Below are 23,176 nucleotides of genomic sequence, written 5' to 3'. Positions count from 1 at the left end.
TATTATTATTATTATTATTATATTTCTTATGTTATTGTGTCTTCAATACTAGTGAGATACTCATAGCTACTTCCTAGCCTGGCATAGTTACTCCTACTTTGTAATGATGCCAGATAGTGATTTTAATGCACCTGCATGCCAGTACAGTGTGTAAGTTTATTTTGGTACAGGTACACATAAGTATAGTTATCAGTACAATTATCAGTATTGTCTCAGCCATAGACATACTTGCTCACTGAGTTTAATCGTTTCTAACTTTGCACTTAAAATAAGAGCCTTACAACTACTCTTTTTTATCACAACTATGCTTAGATGCCATTTTAACAGAAAATAAAAGTATAGTGGACCCCCTCGAATTCAGAACCGCATATTTGCGGCTTCAGTAATTCATGGATTTTTCCTTGGAACCTAACTAATAATTGTTCGTGGAAATACCCACAGAGTTGCAAAATTCTTTGGGCTTTTTTCATGGCAATGTATAATTTTTTATGTGTTTTAATGCTGAATACAGTAGACCCCTGATTTTCGTAATTAATCCATTCCAGAAGGTTGGCCTAAATCCAAAATGGCCATAAGAAATAATGTAAATCCAATTAATCCATTCCAGACATGCAAAAATATTAATAAAAAAATAATTTTTTTCAAGAATAACTACAGTTTTACTACCGAAAACAATGAGAAATAAATATAAAGCTCTAAATTTAACCCTTTCAGGGTCCAAGGCCCAAATCTGGAGTCACGCACCAGTGTCCAAGAATTTTCAAAAAAAAAATTTGTTATTTTTTCTTATGAAATCGTAGAGAATCTTTTTGTAAAGGTAATAAAACAAAAAGTACGAAATTTGGTGGAAAATTGACGAAATTATGCTCTCGCGAATTTTGATGTGTCAGCGACATTTACGAATCGGCGATTTTGCCGACTTTGACTCCCATTTTAGGCCAATTACATTATTCCAATCAACCAAATTCTTAGCTATTTCACTAGTATTACTTCTATTCTATCGATTGAGCACAAGAAATCGCCAAGTCAACTGTTTCAACTACAAAATAAAGTGATCGGAAATTGTTAATTTGGCCAATTTAACACAAAGTTCAAAATATTCCAATTTCAAAATAGGGTCCAGAATGAACAATGTAGGCATTCCTGGCACTAAACTAACATTTCCTCTGTTCATTAGTTATGTTTTGAGGCTTTACAAATAAATTCCATTTTGATTTTTTATTCACATAATGAATTTTTATTCACACCAAAAAATAGAAGATTTACTGTTATGCAATACTGTAATAATTGTATAAATATCATCACCATATTTGTGAATGTATATTAGACCCACCAGCTGACGTGTATTAGATGTGTGAGGTCGTTTGTTTACTCTTGAATATCGGCAAAAATTTAACATTTCCGCTACTTTGAGGTCAGTTTCAAGCCATTTCCAGTGCTAAAACCAATCAAAATCATCTCTATTTCTGTAATATGTCTTCCATTTTATCAAATGAGACCAAGAAATCGCAAATACATCTATAAAAAACATACGAAAAAACACTGCAAAGTTGCTGTTTTAATCGAAAAATCATGATTTCATTTTTTTTCTCTCATTATACACAGTGTGTTGCAGGATCTGTTTTATGTGGTGCACACATACCACATAGATGTATTCTCTCATATCTAGGCCCAAATGTACCACTCACAGTTTATCAGAGTGAGCTGAGCTCATGGCGTAGATCTACGGTTTGGACCCTGAACGTAAAGCCGTAGATCTACGGGACGGACCCTGAAAGGGTTAATAATAAATGAACATTACATACCTTTATTGAAGACTCTTGTTAGCATATGGAAGAAAGCGAGGAGGGGAGAGGGAGGAGAGTTTATTGTTTGGAAGGGGAATCCCCTTCCATATGGGCTTCAGGTATCAAAGCCCTTTCTGGGGTTACTTCCATTCTTTGTCTTTTACTGCCACTATGACCATCTTGAGAGTCACTGTACCCCTGTCACACAAAAAATCAGTCCAGAGAAGTCTGTTTCTGGCATTTCTGTAAGATTTGCCTAAAATGGGACAAGACATTTTCATTGAACATGTTGCATACACTGCTTGCAACAGCTTTGTTAGGGTGAAAATTCTCCGCAAAACATTGCACCTCCCTCTACTTTGCACAAATGTCCTTAATCGTTGAAGAAAGCACATTCTCCTCCCTCTCTTCCTCCTCCGAAGCAATATCCTCAGCTGCGGTCTGTTGCTGTTCCAGTTGAAGGTGTTACAGCTCTTCATTGGTTAGCTCTTCCCTGTGGTCCTCCACCAACTCTTCCACATCCTGGCCACTCGCTTCCAACCCCTTGGACTTTTCCAGTGCCACAATAGATTCCACAGTAGGCATAGGGTCCTCAGGGTCAGCCTCAAACCCTTCAAAATTCTACTCTTGGACACATTCTGGCCACAATTTTCTTCAAGCAGAGTTCAAAGTCCTGGAAGTCACTCCTTGCCAAGCCTTATCTATAAGAGTTATGCAGTTGAGGATATTGAAGTGATCCCCCCAGAACTCTCTTAGGGTCAATTCAGTGTCTGAGATCACTTCAAAGCACCTTTGAAACATTGCTTTGGTGTACAGTTTTTTGAAGTTTGAAATGACTTGCTGGTCCATGGGCTGGATGAGAGGAGTGGTATTAGAGGGCAAGAACTTCACTGTGATGATAATATACTACTCATACAATAGGCCTTCCAAGTCTGGAGGATGAGTAGGAGCATTGTCCATTACCAGGAGGCACTTAAGTGGCAGTTTATCTTCCAGGAGGTGTTTCTTCACACTCGGGCCAAACACTTCATGGACCCAGTCAAGGAAAATTAGCCTCGTGACTCATGCCTTATTATTAGCTTTCCACATCGCACACAATTTACTCTTGACGATATTGTTTTTCTTGAACACACTGGGATTTTCAGAGTGATACACCAGTAAAGGCCTCACTTTGAAATCCCCACTAGCATTACCACACAACAAAAGAGTTAGCCTATCCTTCATAGGCTTGTGTCCTGGCAGTGCCTTTTCCTCCTGCGTGATGTAGGTCCTGTTTGGCATTTTCTTTCAAAAGAGGCCTGTTTCGTCACAAATGAACACTTGTTGGGGGAGGAATCCTTCAGCCTCTACATACTCCTTGAATTCATCAATGAATGATTTGGCAGGACGTTTATCAGAACTTGCAGCCTTGCCATGCCTTACCACACTGCGTAGGCCGCTTCACTTCTTGAATCTGTTGAACCAGCCTTTGCTGGCCTTAAATTCACTAACAGCAGCACTCGTTCCCGGCATTTTCTTTACAAGATCCGCATGCAGTTGCTTTGCTTTCTCTCAAGTTATCCCCTCCGAAACACTGTCTCCCACTAATTGTTTCTTGTTGACCCACACCAACAACAACTTCTCCACATCCTTGATTGTTTGAGACCTCTATTTCATTAGCATAGTTACACCTTTCACAACATCAGCTTCCTTGATTTCTGCTTTCTTCAACAAGATGGAACTGATTGTTGATGTAGATTTCCCATACATCCTGGTGAGCTCTGCCACATGTACGCCACTTTCATATTTTGCTGTAACTTCTCTCATGAGTTTTATTATGTTTCTTACCTTCTTTACCAAAGGGCTGGCACTCTGAACTTTATTTGGCCCCATGGTGGCTTATTTCACACTCAATAAACAAAAAATAGCACAAAAACAATGAAGAAAGCACAAAAAGCAATGGATGAAGGTGATGAGTACTCCTTACTGGATGAGAGAGACTGTGATACGCGTGAGGTATTGCTTCCGGCAGTCAGGTGGATGTGTCTCATACCAATTATTTCTCAGAGGATCCACGCAATCCGGGTGGAAATTTTGCCGAAAAAAGTGCTCAATTTCCGAATTGGCCGATTTCTGCACCGGCCTAAAACTGGGGGTCCACTGTATTGAGAAAAATATAATTTAAATTATTACTGTATATTTACCGTACATATACCAAAGAAAATGGGATTACATTAATTACAGTATACCAAAGAAAATGGGCTTGCACGAATTACAGTACATATGTAAAAAGAGAGCAAATGAGAGAGTGGGTGAGATGTTATTAGCAAATTTTGTTGAAAATAAGAAAAAGTTTTGGAGTGAGATTAATAAGTTGAGGAAGCCTAGGGAACACATGTATTTGACAGTTAAAAATAGGAGAGGAGAGTTATTAAATGGAGAGTTAGAGGTATCGGGAAGATGGAGGGAATATTTTGAGGAATTGTTAAATGTTGATGAGGATAGGGAAGCTGTGATTTCATGTATAGGGAAGGAGAAATAACATCTTGTAAGAGTGAGGAAGAGCCAGTTGTAAGTGTGGGGGAAGTTCATGAAGCAGTGGGATGAATGAAAGGGGGTAAGGCAGCCGGGATTGATGGGATAAAGATAGAAATGTTAAAAGCAGGTGGGGATATAGTTTTGGAGTGGTTGGTATTATTATTTAATAAATGTATGGAACAGGGTAAGATACCTGGGGATTGGCAAAGAGCATGCATAGTTCCTTTGCATAAAGGCAAAGGGGATAAAAGAGAGTGCTTTACCAGGTATGCTCTGTTGAGTATACATGTATCTGGTAAAGTGTACGATAGAGTTATTATTGAAAGAATAAGAGTAAGACGGAGAGTAGGATAGCAGATGAACAAGGAGGCTTTAGGAAAGGTAGGGGGTGTGTAGACCAAGTATTTACAGTGAAACATATAGGTGAACAGTATTTAGATAAAGGTAAAGAGGTTTTTGTGGCATTTATGGATTTGGAAAAGGCATATGACAGGGTGGATAAGGGGGCAATGTGGCAGATGTTGCAGGTGTATGGTATAGGAGGTAGGTTACTGAAAGCAGTGAAGAGTTTTTATAAGGATAGTGAGGCTCATGTTAGAGTATGTAGGAGAGAGGGAGATTATTTCCCAGTAAAAGTAGGCCTTAGACAAGGATGTGTGATGTCACCATGGTTATTCAATACAGTGGACCCCCGGTTAACGATATTTTTTCACTCCAGAAGTATGTTCAGGTGCCAGTACTGACCGAATTTGTTCCCATAAGAAATATTGTGAAATAGATTAGTCCATTTCAGACCCCCAAACATACACATACAAATGCACTTACATAAATACACTTCCATAATTGGTCGCATTCGGAGGTAATCGTTATGCGGGGGTCCACTGTATATTTATAGATAGGGTTGTAAGAGAAGTGAATGCGAGGGTCTTGACAAGAGGTGTGGAGTTAAAAGATAAAGAATCAAACACAAAGTAGGAGTTGTCTCAGTTGCTCTTTGCTGATGACACTGTGCTTTTGGGAGATTCTGAAGAGAAGTTGCAGAGGTTGGTGGATGAATTTGGTAGGGTATATAAAAGAAGGAAATTAAAAGTGAATATAGGAAAGAGTAAGGTGATGAGGATAACAAAAAGATTAGGCGGCGAAAGATTGGGTATCAGATTGGAGGGAGGGAGTATGGAGGTGAATGTATTCAGATATTTAGGAGTGGACGTGTCAGCAGATGGGTCTATGAAGGATGAGGTGAATCATAGAATTGATGAGGGTAAAAGGGTGAGTGGTGCACTATGGAGTCTGTGGAGACAAAGAACTTTGTCCGTGGAAGTAAAAGAAAGGAATGTATGAGAGTGTAGTTGTACCAACACTCTTGTATGGGTGTGAAGCATGGGTGATGAATGTTGCAACGAGGAGGAGGCTGGAGGCAATGGAGATGTCATGTCTGAGGGCAGTGTGTGGTGCGAATATAATGCAGAGAATTCGTAGTGTGGAAATTAGGAGAAGGTGTGGGATTACCAAAACTATTATCCAGAGGGCTGAGGAGAGATTGTTGAGGTGGTTCGGACACATAGAGAGAATGGAACAAAACAGAATGACTTCAAGAGTGTGTAAATCTGTAGTGGAGGGAAGGCAGGGTAGGGGTTGGCCAAGGAAGGGTTGGAGGGAGGGGGTAAAGGAGGTTTTGTGTGCGAGGGGCTTGGACTTTCAGCAAGCATGCGTGAGCGTATTTGATAGGAGTGAATGGAGACAAATGGTTTTTAATACTTGGCGTGCTGTTGGAGTGTGAGCAAAGTAACATGAAGGGATTCAGGGAAACCAGCAGGCCGGACTTGAGTCCTGGAGATGGGAAGTACAGTATCTGCACTCTGAAGGAGAGGTGTTAATGTTGCAGTTTTATAACTGTAGCATAAAGCACCCCTCTGGCAAGACAGTGATGGAGTGAATGGTGATGAAAGTTTTTCTTTTTCGGGCCCCCCCTGCCTTAGTGGGAATCGGCCAATGTGTTAATAACAAAAATAATGGGGTAACAACGGTACTTTACATTCTAGCACTGCGGGAGACATAGCAGTACAGTGGACCCTTGGTTGTCGGCCATTCCTCTTATCGGCTGGTTTTTCAGCCTCTGGTTATCGGCCATTATTTCGCTTATCGGCCGTATTGAACCCGGCCGCCAGCCGTTCGCATGTTCCTGAGTCAGTGTGGCTGTGTCTCTGGGCGAGTGAGGAAGCTTCTGCTCATTCATCCAAACATTTCATTATAATCCATTGTTTTTGTTGGTTATTGATTAAGTGCAACTGCAAAATAAGTAACCATGGCCCTAAAGAAAGTTCCTAATAAAGTTCCTTTGGTAAAGAAATTAAGAAACACGATAGAATTTAAGGCAGGCAGGCATAGAGGCAAGGAGTGTACCAGGCATGCAGGGAGTGTAGCAGGAAGGCAGGGAGTGTAGCAGGCATGCAGGGAGTTTAGCAGGAAGGCATGGAGTGTAGCAGGCATGCAGGGAGTGTAGCAGGAAGGCAGGGAGTGTAGCAGGCATGCTGCATTCATGAGTCGGTCTGGCTGCCTCTCTGGGTGAGTGAGCAAGATTCTGCGCATTCATCCAAACATTTCATTATAATCCATTGTTTATTCAGTGCAACTGCAAAATGAGCCACCATGGGTCCAAAGAAACACATTACATAGTATATAAAAACTCGCAGTGTTTATATGCGATGTATGTTTAATAATAATCACTCTTGGGCACATTAAATGTCTTATTTTAGGTTAATATAGACATTTTCATTAATCCATCTATGATATTGTCTTCAAAATTATATAAGAAACATGTTAAATAGCATATAGCATATAAACATGCAATGTTTATATGCTATCGAGTGGAGAGCCAGGTGGAGAGTAAATATTACGTTTTCTCCGATTCAGCATTAGAGAAAACTGTGAATCTGGCGTCTGGCCCAGTAACTGCCCTTCATATGCGTTTATTTACAGTTCTCGGCATGAATTATTCATTGCTTCTCCCTTTGTTTATGATGGCATCTAAAGGTAGTTGTTAGAAACGATTAAACTCTATGAACATGGTAATAATATGGCTGTGTATGTAGCCCTGGGGGGGCTACATACATGTACTGTACCTACATCTACCGCTGCCTACACTGACTTTCTTACAAATAAATACTACTCACTTCTTGCCCTACATTAAGACTACAGATATTTTAAGGTAAGTAATGAATGTACTCATTGTTTTCTCATTGTTTAAAAAATGTATTTTTTGCTAATATTTTTGGATGTCAGAAAGGAATTACAGTGGACCCCCGCATAACGATGGCATCACATAGCGATTATTTCGCATACCGCTTACTTTAATTGCAAAAATTTTGCCTCGCATACCGCTTAAAAACCCGCTTACCGATTTTCGTCCGAGACGCTTCCAATGTGCGGCCTGAGCCACGCTCACATGTTCCGCCGGTGGCATTGTTTACCAGCCAGCCTCCGCAATAACATCCAAGCATACAATCGGAATATTTCGTATTATTACAGTGTTTTCGGTGCTGTTTCTGGAAAATAAGTGACCATGGGCCCCAAGAAAGCTTCTAGTGCCAACCCTGTGGTAAAAAGGGTGAGAATTAGTATGGAAATTAAGAAAGATTTTGAAGGGTTTGGGGCTAACCCTGAGATGCCTATGCCAGTTGTGGAATCCATTGTGCCTACTTCAAAAATTAAGGAAATGTGTGCACAGTGGGTTGAACTGCAAACCTTTATGGATGAAAATCACCCTGACACAGCTGTTGCAAGCCGTGCTGGTGACTATTTCAATGACAATGTTGTGGCCCATTTTAGACAAATCATAAAGGAACGGGAGGTACAGAGCTCTATGGACAGATTTGTTGTGCGACAGAGGTCCAGTGACTCTCAAGCTGGTCCTAGTGGCATTAAAAGAAGAAGGGAAGTAACCCCGGAAAAGGACTTGCTACCTCAAGTCCTAATGGAAGGGGATTCCCCTTCTAAACAGTAAGAAGATAATGCTCTCCCCTCCTCCCATCCCATCAATCATCACCAGATCTTCAATAAAAGTAAGTGTCATGTAAGTGTGCATGCCTTTTTCAGTTTGTGTGTATTAAAATTAACATTTCATGTGGTAAAAAAATTTTTTTTTCATACTTTTGGGTGTCTTGCACGGATTAATTTTATTTCCATTATTTCTTATGGGGAAAATTCATTCACATAACGATTATTTCGCATAACGATTACCCCTCTTGCACGGATTAAAATCGTTAACCGGGGGTCCACTGTAATTGGATTTACAATAATTTCGGTTTTCAGCCATTTCAGTTTTAGGCCGACCTTTTGGAATGGATTATAGCCGATAACTAAGGGTCCACTGTACAGTACTGTATACTGGTTTATCTTTACATTCTTTTTTTTTTTTCAAGGGTGATGTACAAAGCTGAGTTTGAAATTAAATTAAAGTGTTTTGGGGACATATTTAGGGCTTAAACTATAAAAAATAGGCATTTATGGGCATTTTTTAACTGCAACCAGAATTCGCGTTTTTTTCCAAATTCACGGGTGGTTTTGGAACATAACCCCCTGAATTTGGGGGGACTACTATATGTATATATAAAATATGCAGTAACTTAAAAACACTTGAAACTTTGAAAAGTTTCCAGACAGAATCGAGAGAGAGACATGGAGTTTATGGAGGATGTAAACAAACTGAGAGAAAGACACAGATGCCCAGCCAGCTCAGGCCGTGGTATTGAATCAAGAGCCTTATTAATGAATTTTTGGGTATAATTTGTAATGTCTGTATTAACAAAGTGCAGTTAACCAAGGCCCTCCTGTATGTAATTCTGGTTATCCTATGATAATCTGTCCTGTCCTTTTCTACCTCCTCTTGGAAACTTGCTTGAGCTGTGTAACATTTCTGAGTTTTTACCACATTCATAAGATTGCCTTAAATTTGCAGTAATCAAGCACCAATTTTACTGAATGCAGATGCATGCTGTTTAGTACAGTTGTTGGAATTCTCAGAAAGGTCAACATGTTTAGTATTATCTTAAGCATTTTTCAAGAAAGAAATTATAATTTAATAACATTCAGATGTGTATGACAAAGAAGAATGATTGAAATGCAGTACTTGTGTGTGTTCATAACATGATCTGTGTACAGTTACTTGTATGCTCATTTCCAAAAGTTTTTCATTACTTATAATGTTTTACCAATGCTCTTATATGGGTGTAAAGCATGGGTGATGAATGTTGCAGCGAGGAGAAGGCTGGAGGCAGTGGAGATGTCATGTCTGAGGGCAATGTGTGGTGTGAATATAATGCAGAGAATTCGTAGTTTGGAAGTTAGGAGGAGGTGCGGGATTACCAAAACTGTTGTCCAGAGGGCTGAGGAAGGGTTGTTGAGGTGGTTCGGACATGTAGAGAGAATGGAGCGAAACAGAGTGACTTCAAGAGTGTATCACTCTGTAGTGGAAGGAAGGCTAAGTAGGGGTCGGCCTAGGAAAGGTTGGAGGGAGGGGGTAAAGGAGGTTTTGTGTGCGAGGGGCTTGGACTTCCAGCAGGCATGTGTGAGCGTGTTTGATAGGAGTGAATGGAGACAAATGGTTTTTAATACTTGACGTGCTGTTGGAGTGTGAGCAAAGTAACATTTATGAAGGGGTTCAGGGAAACCGGCAGGCCGGACTTGAGTCCTGGAGATGGGAAGTACAGTGCCTGCACTCTGAAGGAGGGGTGTTAATGTTGCAGTTTAAAAACTGTAGTGTAAAGCACCCTTCTGGCAAGACAGTGATGGAGTGAATGATGGTGAAAGTTTTTCTTTTTCGGGCCACCCTGCCTTGGTGGGAATCGGCCAGTGTGATAATAAAAAAAATAATAATAATAATATAATAAATGCAAATTAAAGAGGCAATTTAATGATAGATTTTAATGAGATAAGCTTTGTAACAAGAAAGAAAAATAATAGAATACAAAACATACTGTACTTCTATTTAATTTCCAGGTAGGTGAGTAGACAAACTCACAAAATATTCATATTACAAAAAAAAAAAAAATTGTTTTAATCCGAACCCAACTTTATTGAATGTTTATTTTGTTTTAAATTGTGTATTATGAATGTAAGTGAAGGGTTGTGATTTGGGAGCATACAGTAGAACCTTGGCTTACGAACTTAAACTGTTCCATGACCTTGTTCATATCCTGATTTGTTCGTATGCTGAGTCAATTTTCCTCATTTAAATTAATTGAAAAGACATTAATGTATTCCGGCGGAATTCCTGCTCTCAGAGGCAGGAAAAATACACTTCAATATAGTGCTAATATCAGCTCTACTCATTATGTATGTCTCTATGTAATGGTGCTGGTGGCAGAGGAGAATTTAGTGTTTTGAGACAGGACAAAATATGACGGTAATATCAACTCTATGGCTTATTTATCTATCACAGTTGATCTAATATGACATAATCAACAATATAAATAACATAGAAACCTGATATGTACTCTAGAATGAATAAAATACATATGTCATTGTGTGACAAGTGGCGGCGTCCTTAACCACTCCCTCATTGTTGTGGTATTCACTGCCATCTAGTGACGGCCTTTCAAAGCTGTCTATGATTATAATTATTATTATAGTACATTATTATTAGTGGAACCTCAAATATCGAACTTTCTTAATTCCAGACGGCTGTTCGAGTGCCGTTACCGAACAAATTTATTCCCATCAGGAATAATGTAAATTAGATTAGTTCATTTCAGACCCTCAAAAATACACTTTTAAAAGCACTTACAAAAATACACTTACATAATTGATTGAGTTGGGAGCAGTTTGATATTTGAGGTTCCACTGTATTATTATTATATGTATTATTATTATTATAATATTATATTATTAGTATTATAATGGGGAAGCACTTGTGGGGAAGGGGGGAGGGGATGGAAGGTATTCAGGCTTAATTTAGGGAACTGGAACATAGATCCAACTCCCTAGATCAATAGCCCCTCACCACGTACATACTAATAATAATAATAATTATTATAATAATAATAATAATAATACAATATAATAGTATTAATAATAATACTAATGATAATAATAATAACAGTAAGGAGAAATTTCAAAAGGCTGCCAGTAGTTGGCACCACCATCAGCGAAACATTGGTAACCACTACTTTTTACATGTCTAGACTTAAGTATTAGGTTAAGTCTGCCCGAAATTCCTCGGTATGATAGTGGCTTTCTTTGCTCCAATCATATTATGATTTGTAAGCACACATTGTAATCTTTGCAAAGAAATAAATAGTATTTAATTTATTTATTTACTTATTTAAGGAATCTCCCTTGAGGGGGAAATATGCATCCTGAAATTTCATTAATATCCAGAAGCAAAAAATCGACTGAATGATGATTCGTATCATGAAAAGTTTGCATGGTGGGACGTTCGTAATCCGAGGTTCCACTGTATTTTAATATAAAAACATTTAGCTGATGGCCAGTACTATAGTGTACATAATGCTAATAACTTCTGTGTCTCAGCCTTAACCTCTGGTTAAAAATATTCTTCCATATACCATCACATTGTTTTGTATAAGTTACTGATTATATAAGAGATTATTCTTTACTGAGATGTATTTGCAAATGCAACCCATCATTCATCTTGAATGATACATTAGGATATTTAAAAACTTTTTTATGGTAGTTTTTGTATGATTATTTCTAGAAAAGTTGTATCATTTTAGTTTTGTGTTCCACTTCTTAGATTTTATATACAGTAGAATGTTACATTACACTGTAGTTACGTTCCCGAAAATGCTGTGTTAGGTAAATTCGTGTTAGATAAACTGAAGAACTTATGGGAAAAACAGGGTTATGCTCCTGGGAGCCCCTGAAAAAAGCAAAACCACTTTTTTTTAGACCTCCAGCTCTTACAAAAATAAAAGTGAATATGTAATTGTAGTTCATAGTCATGATGTATTATGTTGTTTTTACTGCTTAAGACTACAAATGCAACAGAAATAATAGTATTTCTTACCTTAAATTGTGGGTGCTGGTGTTTGTGGATGATTGTGAAGAGAGTGGAGAGTTATGTTGTGGTCCTACTGGGCTGAGGTGGATGGTAGAGGTTCTGGTACTGAAGTCGATAGTTGTACTGGAGTGTGCATAAATTCTGTAACGGAATTCTGTTCTATTTTACCTTGCAGTGCATTATACAACTGATGGTAAGGTATCAGCTTCTCTCGACACCATTTCAGGGTCCTCTTCAGTGAAAGTCTAACTTTAAATCAGTCAAATCAGTCAAGTCAGTCAATCAGTAAATCAGTCACGTCAGTCAGTAAATCAGTTAAGTCAGTCAGTAAATCAGTCAAGTCATTCAGTCAATAAATCAGTCAAGTCAGTCAGTCAGTGAATCAGTCAAGTCAGTCAGTCAGTCAGTTAGTTATTCATCACACAAACTCATATATTTACCTCATTCTTTTCTAATTGCACAGAGATGCTTCATTATGGCAACAGGCTATGTCTTGTATAATATCTCTATTTTGTTCATTAACTCTACGACTTAAACACTTATACCTTTTCTTGCCACTTTCAGCAACACTAATATGCCTGCTGGGTGCCATGATTGCTTAGCAGATACAAGATATAGTAACTAAAAGATCAAAACACAATTTACAAACACAGCTAGCTCCTAAGACAGAATGGAACTGAACACGTATTCACAAAGGCTGGGATGGTGGTGGCAGGAATGTTGGGGGTGGCAAGGGATGGTGGGAGGTCTCCCTCACTGACCCACAACAAGATGGCAACTTGAGTTGGGGAAATTTTTTCCATGCCCGCAAACAGAACTGTGTAAAGTTAATTTTACGAAGTGTTGTATAAAATTGTGCCGCAATTTTTCAGTGGTGCAATAACCAATATGTGGCAAAGAAATCTGTGTAATGTAACGGTCAGCTGTACATATTTTTCCAAGTAGGTTCAGATTACAATAAGAATTATATTGAGTATTTTATTATTCTTCATGTTAACACTTATTAATGTTGACTCAAGTAAGTAACTTATTATATTATAGTATGTGAAAATGACATTTAATAATATTTTGTTGAATTTAATTATTGCAACAGCATTTCATCATTCAATATTTGTAATTAAAAATTAAGAACATATAACATAACTATGCTAATTGTTACCAGCTCAATCTCCATTTAAACACGACAGGTCGTGAAGTGGTGTTCCAGTGTCGTGACGAAGGCACAATAAGAGCCCCTGTAGTATGGGTAAGAGATGGAAACCGTCCATTGCCTCCGGGAACTACTGATATTCGTGGTCGCCTAACTATGCCTAATATACAAGTAAGTCAATGATTTGATCATAATAAAAAGAGAGCTATCTATACATATTAAAAATACAGTGGACCCCCGCATAACGATTACCTCCGAATGTGACCAATTATGTTAGTGTATTTATGTAAGTGCGTTTGTACGTGTATGTTTGGGGGTCTGAAATGGACTAATCTACTTCACAATATTCCTTATGGGAATAAATTCGGTCAGTACTGGCACCTGAACATACTTCTGGAGTGAAAAAATATCGTTAACCGGGGGTCCACTGTACTGTATAGTATAAAGTGGCCATTAGCCTTTGGCTTTTACAATGATATCAGGGTGTTTGTATGAGTATAGGTATGTTAATACTGACAGATTCTGGGTATAAGATGCATATGTACAATCAATATACTAATTGAAGGAGACATTTCACTAATCGTGACTTCATCAATCCTAACATGATAAATTGATGAAACCATCTCCTTTAGTAAATATTATGATTGTGCATAGTGTCTTATTTCCATACCAGTCTGGCTGTTTTCACCAGCTTGCACAATAAATAGACAGTCTCTCTATAAATGCATGCAATCACTTGTTTTCCCCTCAAACTGTTCATCACACCTCAGCAGTCTGATTTTATCATATTAATATTTTTAATATGATGTCACCATGGTGGAAAGATGAATAATTTTAGATTAAGAATAAAGAAACCTTGTTTTGGAGAACAAAGATAAAAGTGTTAGTGAAGAATTGTCTAGTGATAAATATTTTGATGTCATTATTATAACATAACGTTTTTGTATCTTTATTGAATCAATGGAATATGAATATAAATAACTTATACCATATATTGTATTCTGTAATGCTTTTATATGGTACTAACCAAAAGAAAGAAAATATAAAAATGAAATTTGTAAAAATCATTATTGTTTTATGAGGAAAGTGATACAAACTTTTTCAAGTTTTTGTTGGAAACAATGATTAAATTCCTTTTTCTTTTAAAAAGGAGTTTAGCATATTTCATTGGATCATATGTTTGTGAATTTCATAGATTGCTATTTGTATACATATATAGAAATCTTTATTTTCTATAAAATGTTGCATTGGTTTCAGGTAGAACACTCTGGTACATACTTCTGTGAAGCACAAGGTGTGTCATTAACAACTCCAGGAAGAAGGAAATCTGTATATCTCCAGGTTACTCCATGTAAGAGTTTGTCTCACTTGAAATACTTTGCATTGATTTTATGTAATATTTTGGTTATATGCACAGTATGTACATTTTACTAAGAGTGGCCAATGTGTTAAGCTTTCTTAAAATTTGAATATCTATCAAATTTTAATATATGCATTGATATGTTTTGCAGTAGGTCCCTTACTTATGTCATTAATGTGTTCTTGAAAATTGCAAGTTGAGTGTTTTGAGCTTGGAACCTCTTTTCCTATCTAATTACATTTTTTAACTAAGAATAATTACCTAATATTTTCCATTAAGTTTTCACTTTCAAATAATATTAAACATTGTTATATTTGTGTATACAATCTGATTGTGATGTCAACTTGCTGCTTGCCACATTCACTCCCTCCTAGCCTTGTGGCCTCCGTAAGCCATGTGTGTCATACAAGGTAACTAAAATGCTGGGAGCAAGGGGCTAGTAACCCTTTCTCCCACATAAATTACTAAATTTAAAAAGAAAAACCTTTATATATATATATATATATATATATATATATATATATATATATATATATATATATATATATATATATATATATATATATATATATATATATATATATATATATATATATACATATGTACACACACACACACACACACACACACACACACACACACACACACACACACACACACACACACACACACACACACACACACACACACACACATACACACACATACATTCATATGCATATACATACACAAAGATAATTAATTACACCAAGACACATGCTCTTAAGATACCTTTTTGTGTGTACTCTTAAATTATGCAAGCTTTATGTTACCTAATTGTGAAGCATGATATTGATGATTGGTTAGTGTTAGTGAAGCACTAATGACCTCTCTCTTCCTCCCTATCCATGCTGCACGGATTGTAGTAAACTCCCAAGATCTTGCCATGTTTGCACAAGCACAACCACAACTAGTCTCCCCATCCAGTCGCAAACTCTTCCATCATCCTCCTTCATCTTTCTATGTTTCTTCACAATATCAGCAGCTACACCTTTCCCAAGAAGTTCCTTTTGCCTCCTCTCAGAAATTTTTTGCATCTCCTCCATCCCATGCACTCGCATCAGCTCCCTCTCTTCCCCCTTTCCTCAAGTCTTGGTCACGTACTCACTCTAGCAATGAAACTCTGACTACACCCAAGGATACCAAAGTCAGAATTTTTCCAAGCAGCAGCCGAATACCAGGTGTCATAGTTTCTGACCGCAATGGAGGCCATTTTAAGTTTGTGCCTCCATATACTTATGTTTCAGGTAGCTATGACAATTAAATACTGCAGTAATTTAACATTTTTAAATTCTCTATTAATGAATAACTAGTACAATATTTTTACCACCAATAAGTTCTTTATGAAGATAATTAACTTATGTAGGAACTGGTATAGAATTTATTGGTATTTTGTAAATCATCACACAAATAAAGAGTGTAATAGCTAACACTTGAGAAATAATCAAGAGGCGTTATTATTATATTCATGGGGGAAATACTGAACCCATAGAGGTCATTCAACACTAGGGAATTAGGAAGTAGTTATATTTGATCCAAGGAAAGTGAGGGTAGATTGAATTCCATGGATCAAGAGCCCTTCCCCTTCATCAAGGCACTCCCATGATTCATAAGTACTGTGATTTCGTTGCTATCACAGTATATATAAAACATGAAATAACTTTAAAATACTTGAAATTTTGGAAAGTTTCTGGACATAATGGAGAGACACAGTGCTCACAAAGTTCACAGAGAATGTAAACAAACCGGGTGAGGCATGGTGACCGTATTAGAAAGTCAGGCGGGGAAGCTGTATAGCGACTTTTGGTCATAATTTGAAATGTCCTTATTAGCGGAATGTCGCAGAGCGGGGCCACCCATGCACTGCTGGAAAGACAGCTCAAGAAAGAGTTATGGTGAAGGTTTCCTTTATTGGATCACTCTGTCATGGTGAGAGAAGCCTTTGTCATGTAGGATCACATTCTCAGGGAACACAGTTCTGCATATCAGAATGGTTGCACTTTGTCTGTGGAACTGACTTGGTCATGTTACAAGCAGGTCATGTGAAGAATGGCTTAACCATCTCAGTCTTCTTTACATATATATATACCCTTAACTTTATTGATTTTATTATTAATGAAGGCCTCCAGCTTTTAAAGTTCTAGAATTATGTTTGTATATTCAGTACAGAGTTTATACAGCTTGATGATTATTCTTAGTTTAGCTACTAATTGGCAGGTAGCAGTTTTCTTAAGAGTATAACAAATCATTTGGAGATTTCAAATTTGTTACATTAATAAAAGAACATTAGAATGCTGGCCAGATCTAATGATATATTTTTGCTCTATTAACTTTGAATCTTATCATTTATGTCTTGGCATTTATATTTTTAAATATAACAGTGATATTCTGTCTTTATTCAAAAGTTTTATATAGTTTTATTTTTAAAAATCTAGATGTAAAAAATGTAAAACTTCCTGGGAAAATGTTGATGGTCATACTTGTAAGATTCTTTATAAAAAATACAACAAATTTCTCAAAGGATAAACTGGAATAGAATGACCTAAAATTAAAGCAATACAAATATATCATGGCATTAGGCTGGAGCTCTAATGCTCTGTTCATTCATGCAATAATTTTTAATTATTTTATTCAAAAAATAGAAAAATTGTTACATACAAATCTGTGATTGAACAAAATTTTTTATCAAGAAAATACAAAAGTAAAAAATATTACATTTATAAAAAAACTTTGCACTTCTTAAATATTAATTTCATATTTTAAGGAATAATTTTACCATTTTATTGCTTAACTTTGTGCATATTTTTAACAAAGCAATTTTTCTTTTATTTATTGCTTTTCTTGGTGCCACAATTCTGGTGAGTAAAGCATCATAATGAACTACAGTAAATAATTTTAGAGGTGTAACTTAAGATTTGTTTGGATATTTAACTTTTAGAGAGGGTGTGGTAGGTAAGTTTGGGGTGCCAGGTGTAAATGATAATGGGAGCCCTTTGATTGAACTTTGTATAGAAAGGGGTTTAGTTATAGGTAATACATATTTTAAGAAAAAGAGGATAAATAAGTATACACGATATGATGTAGGGCGAAATGACAGTAGTTTGTTGGATTATGTATTGGTAGATAAAAGACTGTTGAGTAGACTTCAGGATGTACATGTTTATAGAGGGGCCACAGATATATCAGATCACTTTCTAGTTGTAGCTACACTGAGAGTAAAAGGTAGATGGGATACAAGGAGAATAGAAGCATCAGGGAAGAGAGAGGTGAAGGTTTATAAACTAAAAGAGGAGGCAGTTAGGGTAAGATATAAACAGCTATTGGAGGATAGATGGGCTAATGAGAGCATAGGCAATGGGGTCGAAGAGGTATGGGGTAGGTTTAAAAATGTAGTGTTAGAGTGTTCAGCAGAAGTTTGTGGTTACAGGAAAGTGGGTGCAGGAGGGAAGAGGAGCGATTGGTGGAATGATGATGTAAAGAGAGTAGTAAGGGAGAAAAAGTTAGCATATGAGAAGTTTTTACAAAGTAGAAGTGATGCAAGGAGGGAAGAGTATATGGAGAAAAAGAGAGAAGTTAAGAGAGTGGTGAAGCAATGTAAAAAGAGAGCAAATGAGAGAGTGGGTGAGATGTTATCAACAAATTTTGTTGAAAATAAGAAGAAGTTTTGGAGTGAGATTAACAAGTTAAGAAAGCCTAGAGAACAAATGGATTTGTCAGTTAAAAATAGGAGAGGAGAGTTATTAAATGGAGAGGTAGAGGTATTGGGAAGATGGAAGGAATATTTTGAGGAATTGTTAAATGTTGATGAAGATAGGGAAGCTGTGATTTCGTGTATAGGGCAAGGAGGAATAACATCTTGTAGGAGTGAGGAAGAGCCAGTTGTGAGTGTGGGGGAAGTTCGTGAGGCAGTAGGTAAAATGAAAGGGGGTAAGGCAGCCGGGATTGATGGGATAAAGATAGAAATGTTAAAAGCAGGTGGGGATATAGTTTTGGAGTGGTTGGTGCAATTATTTAATAAATGTATGGAAGAGGGTAAGGTACCTAGGGATTGGCAGAGAGCATGCATAGTTCCTTTGTATAAAGGCAAAGGGGATAAAAGAGAGTGCAAAAATTATAGGGGGATAAGTCTGTTGAGTGTACCTGGTAAAGTGTATGGTAGAGTTATAATTGAAAGAATTAAGAGTAAGACGGAGAATAGGATAGCAGATGAACAAGGAGGCTTTAGGAAAGGTAGGGGGTGTGTGGACCAGGTGTTTACAGTGAAACATATAAGTGAACAGTATTTAGATAAGGCTAAAGAGGTCTTTGTGGCATTTATGGATTTGGAAAAGGCGTATGACAGGGTGGATAGGGGGGCAATGTGGCAGATGTTGCAAGTGTATGGTGTAGGAGGTAGGTTACTGAAAGCAGTGAAGAGTTTTTACGAGGATAGTGAGGCTCAAGTTAGAGTATGTAGGAAAGAGGGAAATTTTTTCCCAGTAAAAGTAGGCCTTAGACAAGGATGTGTGATGTCACCGTGGTTGTTTAATATATTTATAGATGGGGTTGTAAGAGAAGTAAATGCGAGGGTCTTGGCAAGAGGCGTGGAGTTAAAAGATAAAGAATCACACACAAAGTGGGAGTTGTCACAGCTGCTCTTTGCCGATGACACTGTGCTCTTGGGAGATTCTGAAGAGAAGTTGCAGAGATTGGTGGATGAATTTGGTAGGGTGTGCAAAAGAAGAAAATTAAAGGTGAATACAGGAAAGAGTAAGGTTATGAGGATAACAAAAAGATTAGGTGATGAAAGATTGAATATCAGATTGGAGGGAGAGAGTATGGAGGAGGTGAACGTATTCAGATATTTGGGAGTGGACGTGTCAGCGGATGGGTCTATGAAAGATGAGGTGAATCATAGAATTGATGAGGGAAAAAGAGTGAGTGGTGCACTTAGGAGTCTGTGGAGACAAAGAACTTTGTCCTTGGAGGCAAAGAGGGGAATGTATGAGAGTATAGTTTTACCAACGCTCTTATATGGGTGTGAAGCGTGGGTGATGAATGTTGCAGCGAGGAGAAGGCTGGAGGCAGTGGAGATGTCATGTCTGAGGGCAATGTGTGGTGTGAATATAATGCAGAGAATTCGTAGTTTGGAAGTTAGGAGGAGGTGCGGGATTACCAAAACTGTTGTCCAGAGGGCTGAGGAAGGGTTGTTGAGGTGGTTCGGACATGTAGAGAGAATGGAGCGAAACAGAATGACTTCAAGAGTGTATCAGTCTGTAGTGGAAGGAAGGCGGGGTAGGGGTCGGCCTAGGAAGGGTTGGAGGGAGGGGGTAAAGGAGGTTTTGTGTGCGAGGGGCTTGGACTTCCAGCAGGCATGCGTGAGCGTGTTTGATAGGAGTGAATGGAGACAAATGGTTTTTAATACTTGACGTGCTGTTGGAGTGTGAGCAAAGTAACATTTATGAAGGGATTCAGGGAAACCGGCAGGCCGGACTTGAGTCCTGGAGATGGGAAGTACAGTGCCTGCACTCTGAAGGAGGGGTGTTAATGTTGCAGTTTAAAAACTGTAGTGTAAAGCACCCTTCTGGCAAGACAGTGATGGAGTGAATGATGGTGAAAGTTTTTCTTTTTCGGAGGGTTAGCCACCCAGGATAGCCCAAGAAAGTCAGTGTGTCATCAAGGACTGTCTATCTTATTTCCATTGGGTTCCTTCAGTCTTGTCTCCCAGGATGCCACCCACGCTAATCAACCTAACGAATGTAGGTGACGATTTCATGCATAGAGGCAGGGAGGACCAGGAATCTGTAAGTTGGAGGGAAGATCCAGAGATGAGGGCAGAGAAAGCGGGTGAGTCAGTTAGAAGGTTGAAAGAGAATAAAACAGTGGAGACATGGAATTATAACTGAAATGTGGGAATATAATTTTGGATTGGGTAATGTATTTGTTTAATACGTGCGTGAAAGGGAAGTTACTAAAGAGATGTCAAAACACATGCATAAGGAAAACTGGATAAGGGAAAGAGAGAGTGTAAGATTTTTATTGGAATAAGCCTGTTGAGCATACTTGGTAAAATGTGCAAAACAGTTATTGTTGAAAGAATTAGAGATAAGAGACAAAGTAAGATTACACAGGAGCAAATAGGATTTAGAAAGGGTAGGGGCTGTATTAACCAATTATTTACATTGAAACATTACTTAGATAAGGTTAAGAAGCTGTTTGTTGCATTTATTTAGTAAAGGCATGTGATTGGGTGGATAAAGGCTCAATGTAGGAAATGTAATTGTGTGGAGTAGGCGGTAGCATATTAACCCTTCGAGGGTCCATTTCATAGTTCTACAGCTTTGAAGACAGGGTCCAAGCCATAGTTCTTTACCATGAGCTCAGCTCACTCAGATAAGCTGTGAGTGGTAAATTTGGGCCTAGATATGAGAGAATGCATCTTTGTGTGCACCATATAAAACATATCCTGCAGCATGCAGTGTATAATGAAAAAAAAAACGAGACTGTTTTTTTTTGTTAAATCAGTGACTTTGCAGTGTATTTTTGTATGTTTTACGGTTGTATTCATGGTTTCTTGGTCTCATTTGATAGAATGGAAGATATTTTACAGAAATAGAGATGATTTTGATGGGTTTTAGTACTGAAAATAGCTTGAAATTGAGCTCAAAGTAGCAGAGATGTTTGATTTTTGCCAATGTTCAAGAGTAAACAAATAACTTAATGCGTCCAATACACGTCAGTGGGTGGGTCTAATGTGTGTTTACAAATGCTCTGATATTATTTATACATTCATTACAGTATTGCCTAACAGTAAATCTTCTATTTTTTGGTGTAAATAAAAATTCATTATGTGAATAAAAAATCAAAGTGGAATTCATTTGTAAAGCCTGGAACATAACTGATAAGCAGAGGAAATGTTATTTTAGTGCCAGGAATGCCTGCATTGTTTATTCTGGACCCTGTTTTGAAATTGGAACATTTTGAACTTTGTGTGAAATTGGCCAAATTACTAATTTCCAATCACTTTATTGGGTAGTTGAAATAATTGATTGAGTGATTTCTTCTGCTCAGTCGATAAAATAAATGTAATACTAGCGAAATAGCTAAGAATTTAGTCGACTGGAATAAAGTAATTGGCCTTAAATGGGAGTCAAAGTGGGCGAAATCACCGATGTGTAAATATCGCTGACAGCAAAATTCGCGAGAGCATAATTTTGTCAATTTTCCATCAAATTTTGTACTTTCTGTTTTATTACCTTCAGAAAAAGACTCTTCCATTTCATAAGAAAAAATAAAAAATTTTTTTTTTAAAGTTCTTTGACCCTGTGGACAAGTTTCAGATCAGGGGCCTGGACCCTGAAAGGGTTAAAAGTAGTAATAGATATTATGCAGAGAGGGAGGCTCAACTTAGGGTATGTAATATAGAGGGGACTATTTCCCAGTGAAAATAGGACTTAGGGATGTGTGATATCACCTTGGTTGTTTAACATGTTTATAGACGGGATTGCAAAAGAAGTGAATACTAGGGTGTTAGGAAGAAGTGTGGAATTAGAGGTCTAGTCAGAGTTGTCACAGTTGCTCTTTGCCAATGACACAGTTCTTTTGGCAGATCCTGAAGATAAGTTACAAAGGTTGGTGGATGAATTTGCAAAGGTATGTAAAAGAAAGAAGTTAAAAATAAACAGTCAAAAGTTAGGAGACGAGGAAAACAAAAGTTCTAGGCAGTGAAAGATTAGATATCAAATTGGAGGAGGGCGTATGGAAGATGTGAGTATATTCAGATATAATTGGGAGTAGGCATGTCAGCAGATAGGTCATAAAAGATAAGGTGAACCATAAACTAGATGAGGGCATCCATGGAAAGAAAGAGGTTTATCTATGGTGATAATAAATGTATGCACCAGAGTATAGTGGTACCAATACTTTTGTATGGGTGTGAAGCATGGGCTTTGAGTGTTGTAGCAAGAGAGAAGCTAGAGGCAATGCAAATGTCATAGTTTGAAGTGTAGAAATTAAAAGATGGTGTAGGGTCATCAAGGGTATAATTCAAAGGGCTGAGGAGGAGTTGCTGAGGTAGTCCGGGCATTTGGACAAAATGGAGAAGGATAGGATCACAAAGAGGGTTTATAAATCTTGGCTGGAATGTAGGAGAGGTAAGGGTCATTTCAAGAACAGTGTAGGTTTAAGACTTTGAGGTTTAGGTGCTCGAGAATTCAGCAGGCCTACATGAGGGGTGTTAGAAATGAATGGAGACTGGTTTTAAATGGACATTCTGTTGATTGTGAGTAAGGTAACTCTTACGAAGGGATTCAGGGAAACCAGTT

The 23,176-nt window shown here is 37.7% G+C and overlaps 1 protein-coding gene across 50 annotated transcripts in view; it reads left to right on the top strand.

Moving 5' to 3' along the window:
• The window catches only part of trol (terribly reduced optic lobes), a 960,590-nt gene that overhangs the window by 576,627 nt on the left and 360,787 nt on the right, over nucleotides 1-23,176 (top strand). For all 50 annotated transcript variants that reach the window (XM_070082142.1, XM_070082177.1, XM_070082160.1 and 47 more), the window contains 2 exons: nucleotides 13,512-13,645; nucleotides 14,732-14,825. In XM_070082142.1, the coding sequence (XP_069938243.1) occupies nucleotides 13,512-13,645; nucleotides 14,732-14,825 (228 nt within the window). The remainder of the gene's footprint in view (nucleotides 1-13,511; nucleotides 13,646-14,731; nucleotides 14,826-23,176) is intronic.

This window comes from Cherax quadricarinatus, chromosome 7, assembly GCF_038502225.1.
Source record: "Cherax quadricarinatus isolate ZL_2023a chromosome 7, ASM3850222v1, whole genome shotgun sequence".
NCBI lineage: Eukaryota > Metazoa > Arthropoda > Malacostraca > Decapoda > Parastacidae > Cherax > Cherax quadricarinatus.
Note: the sequence above shows the minus strand (reverse complement) of the source record. Positions and strands in the feature narration are given on the sequence as shown.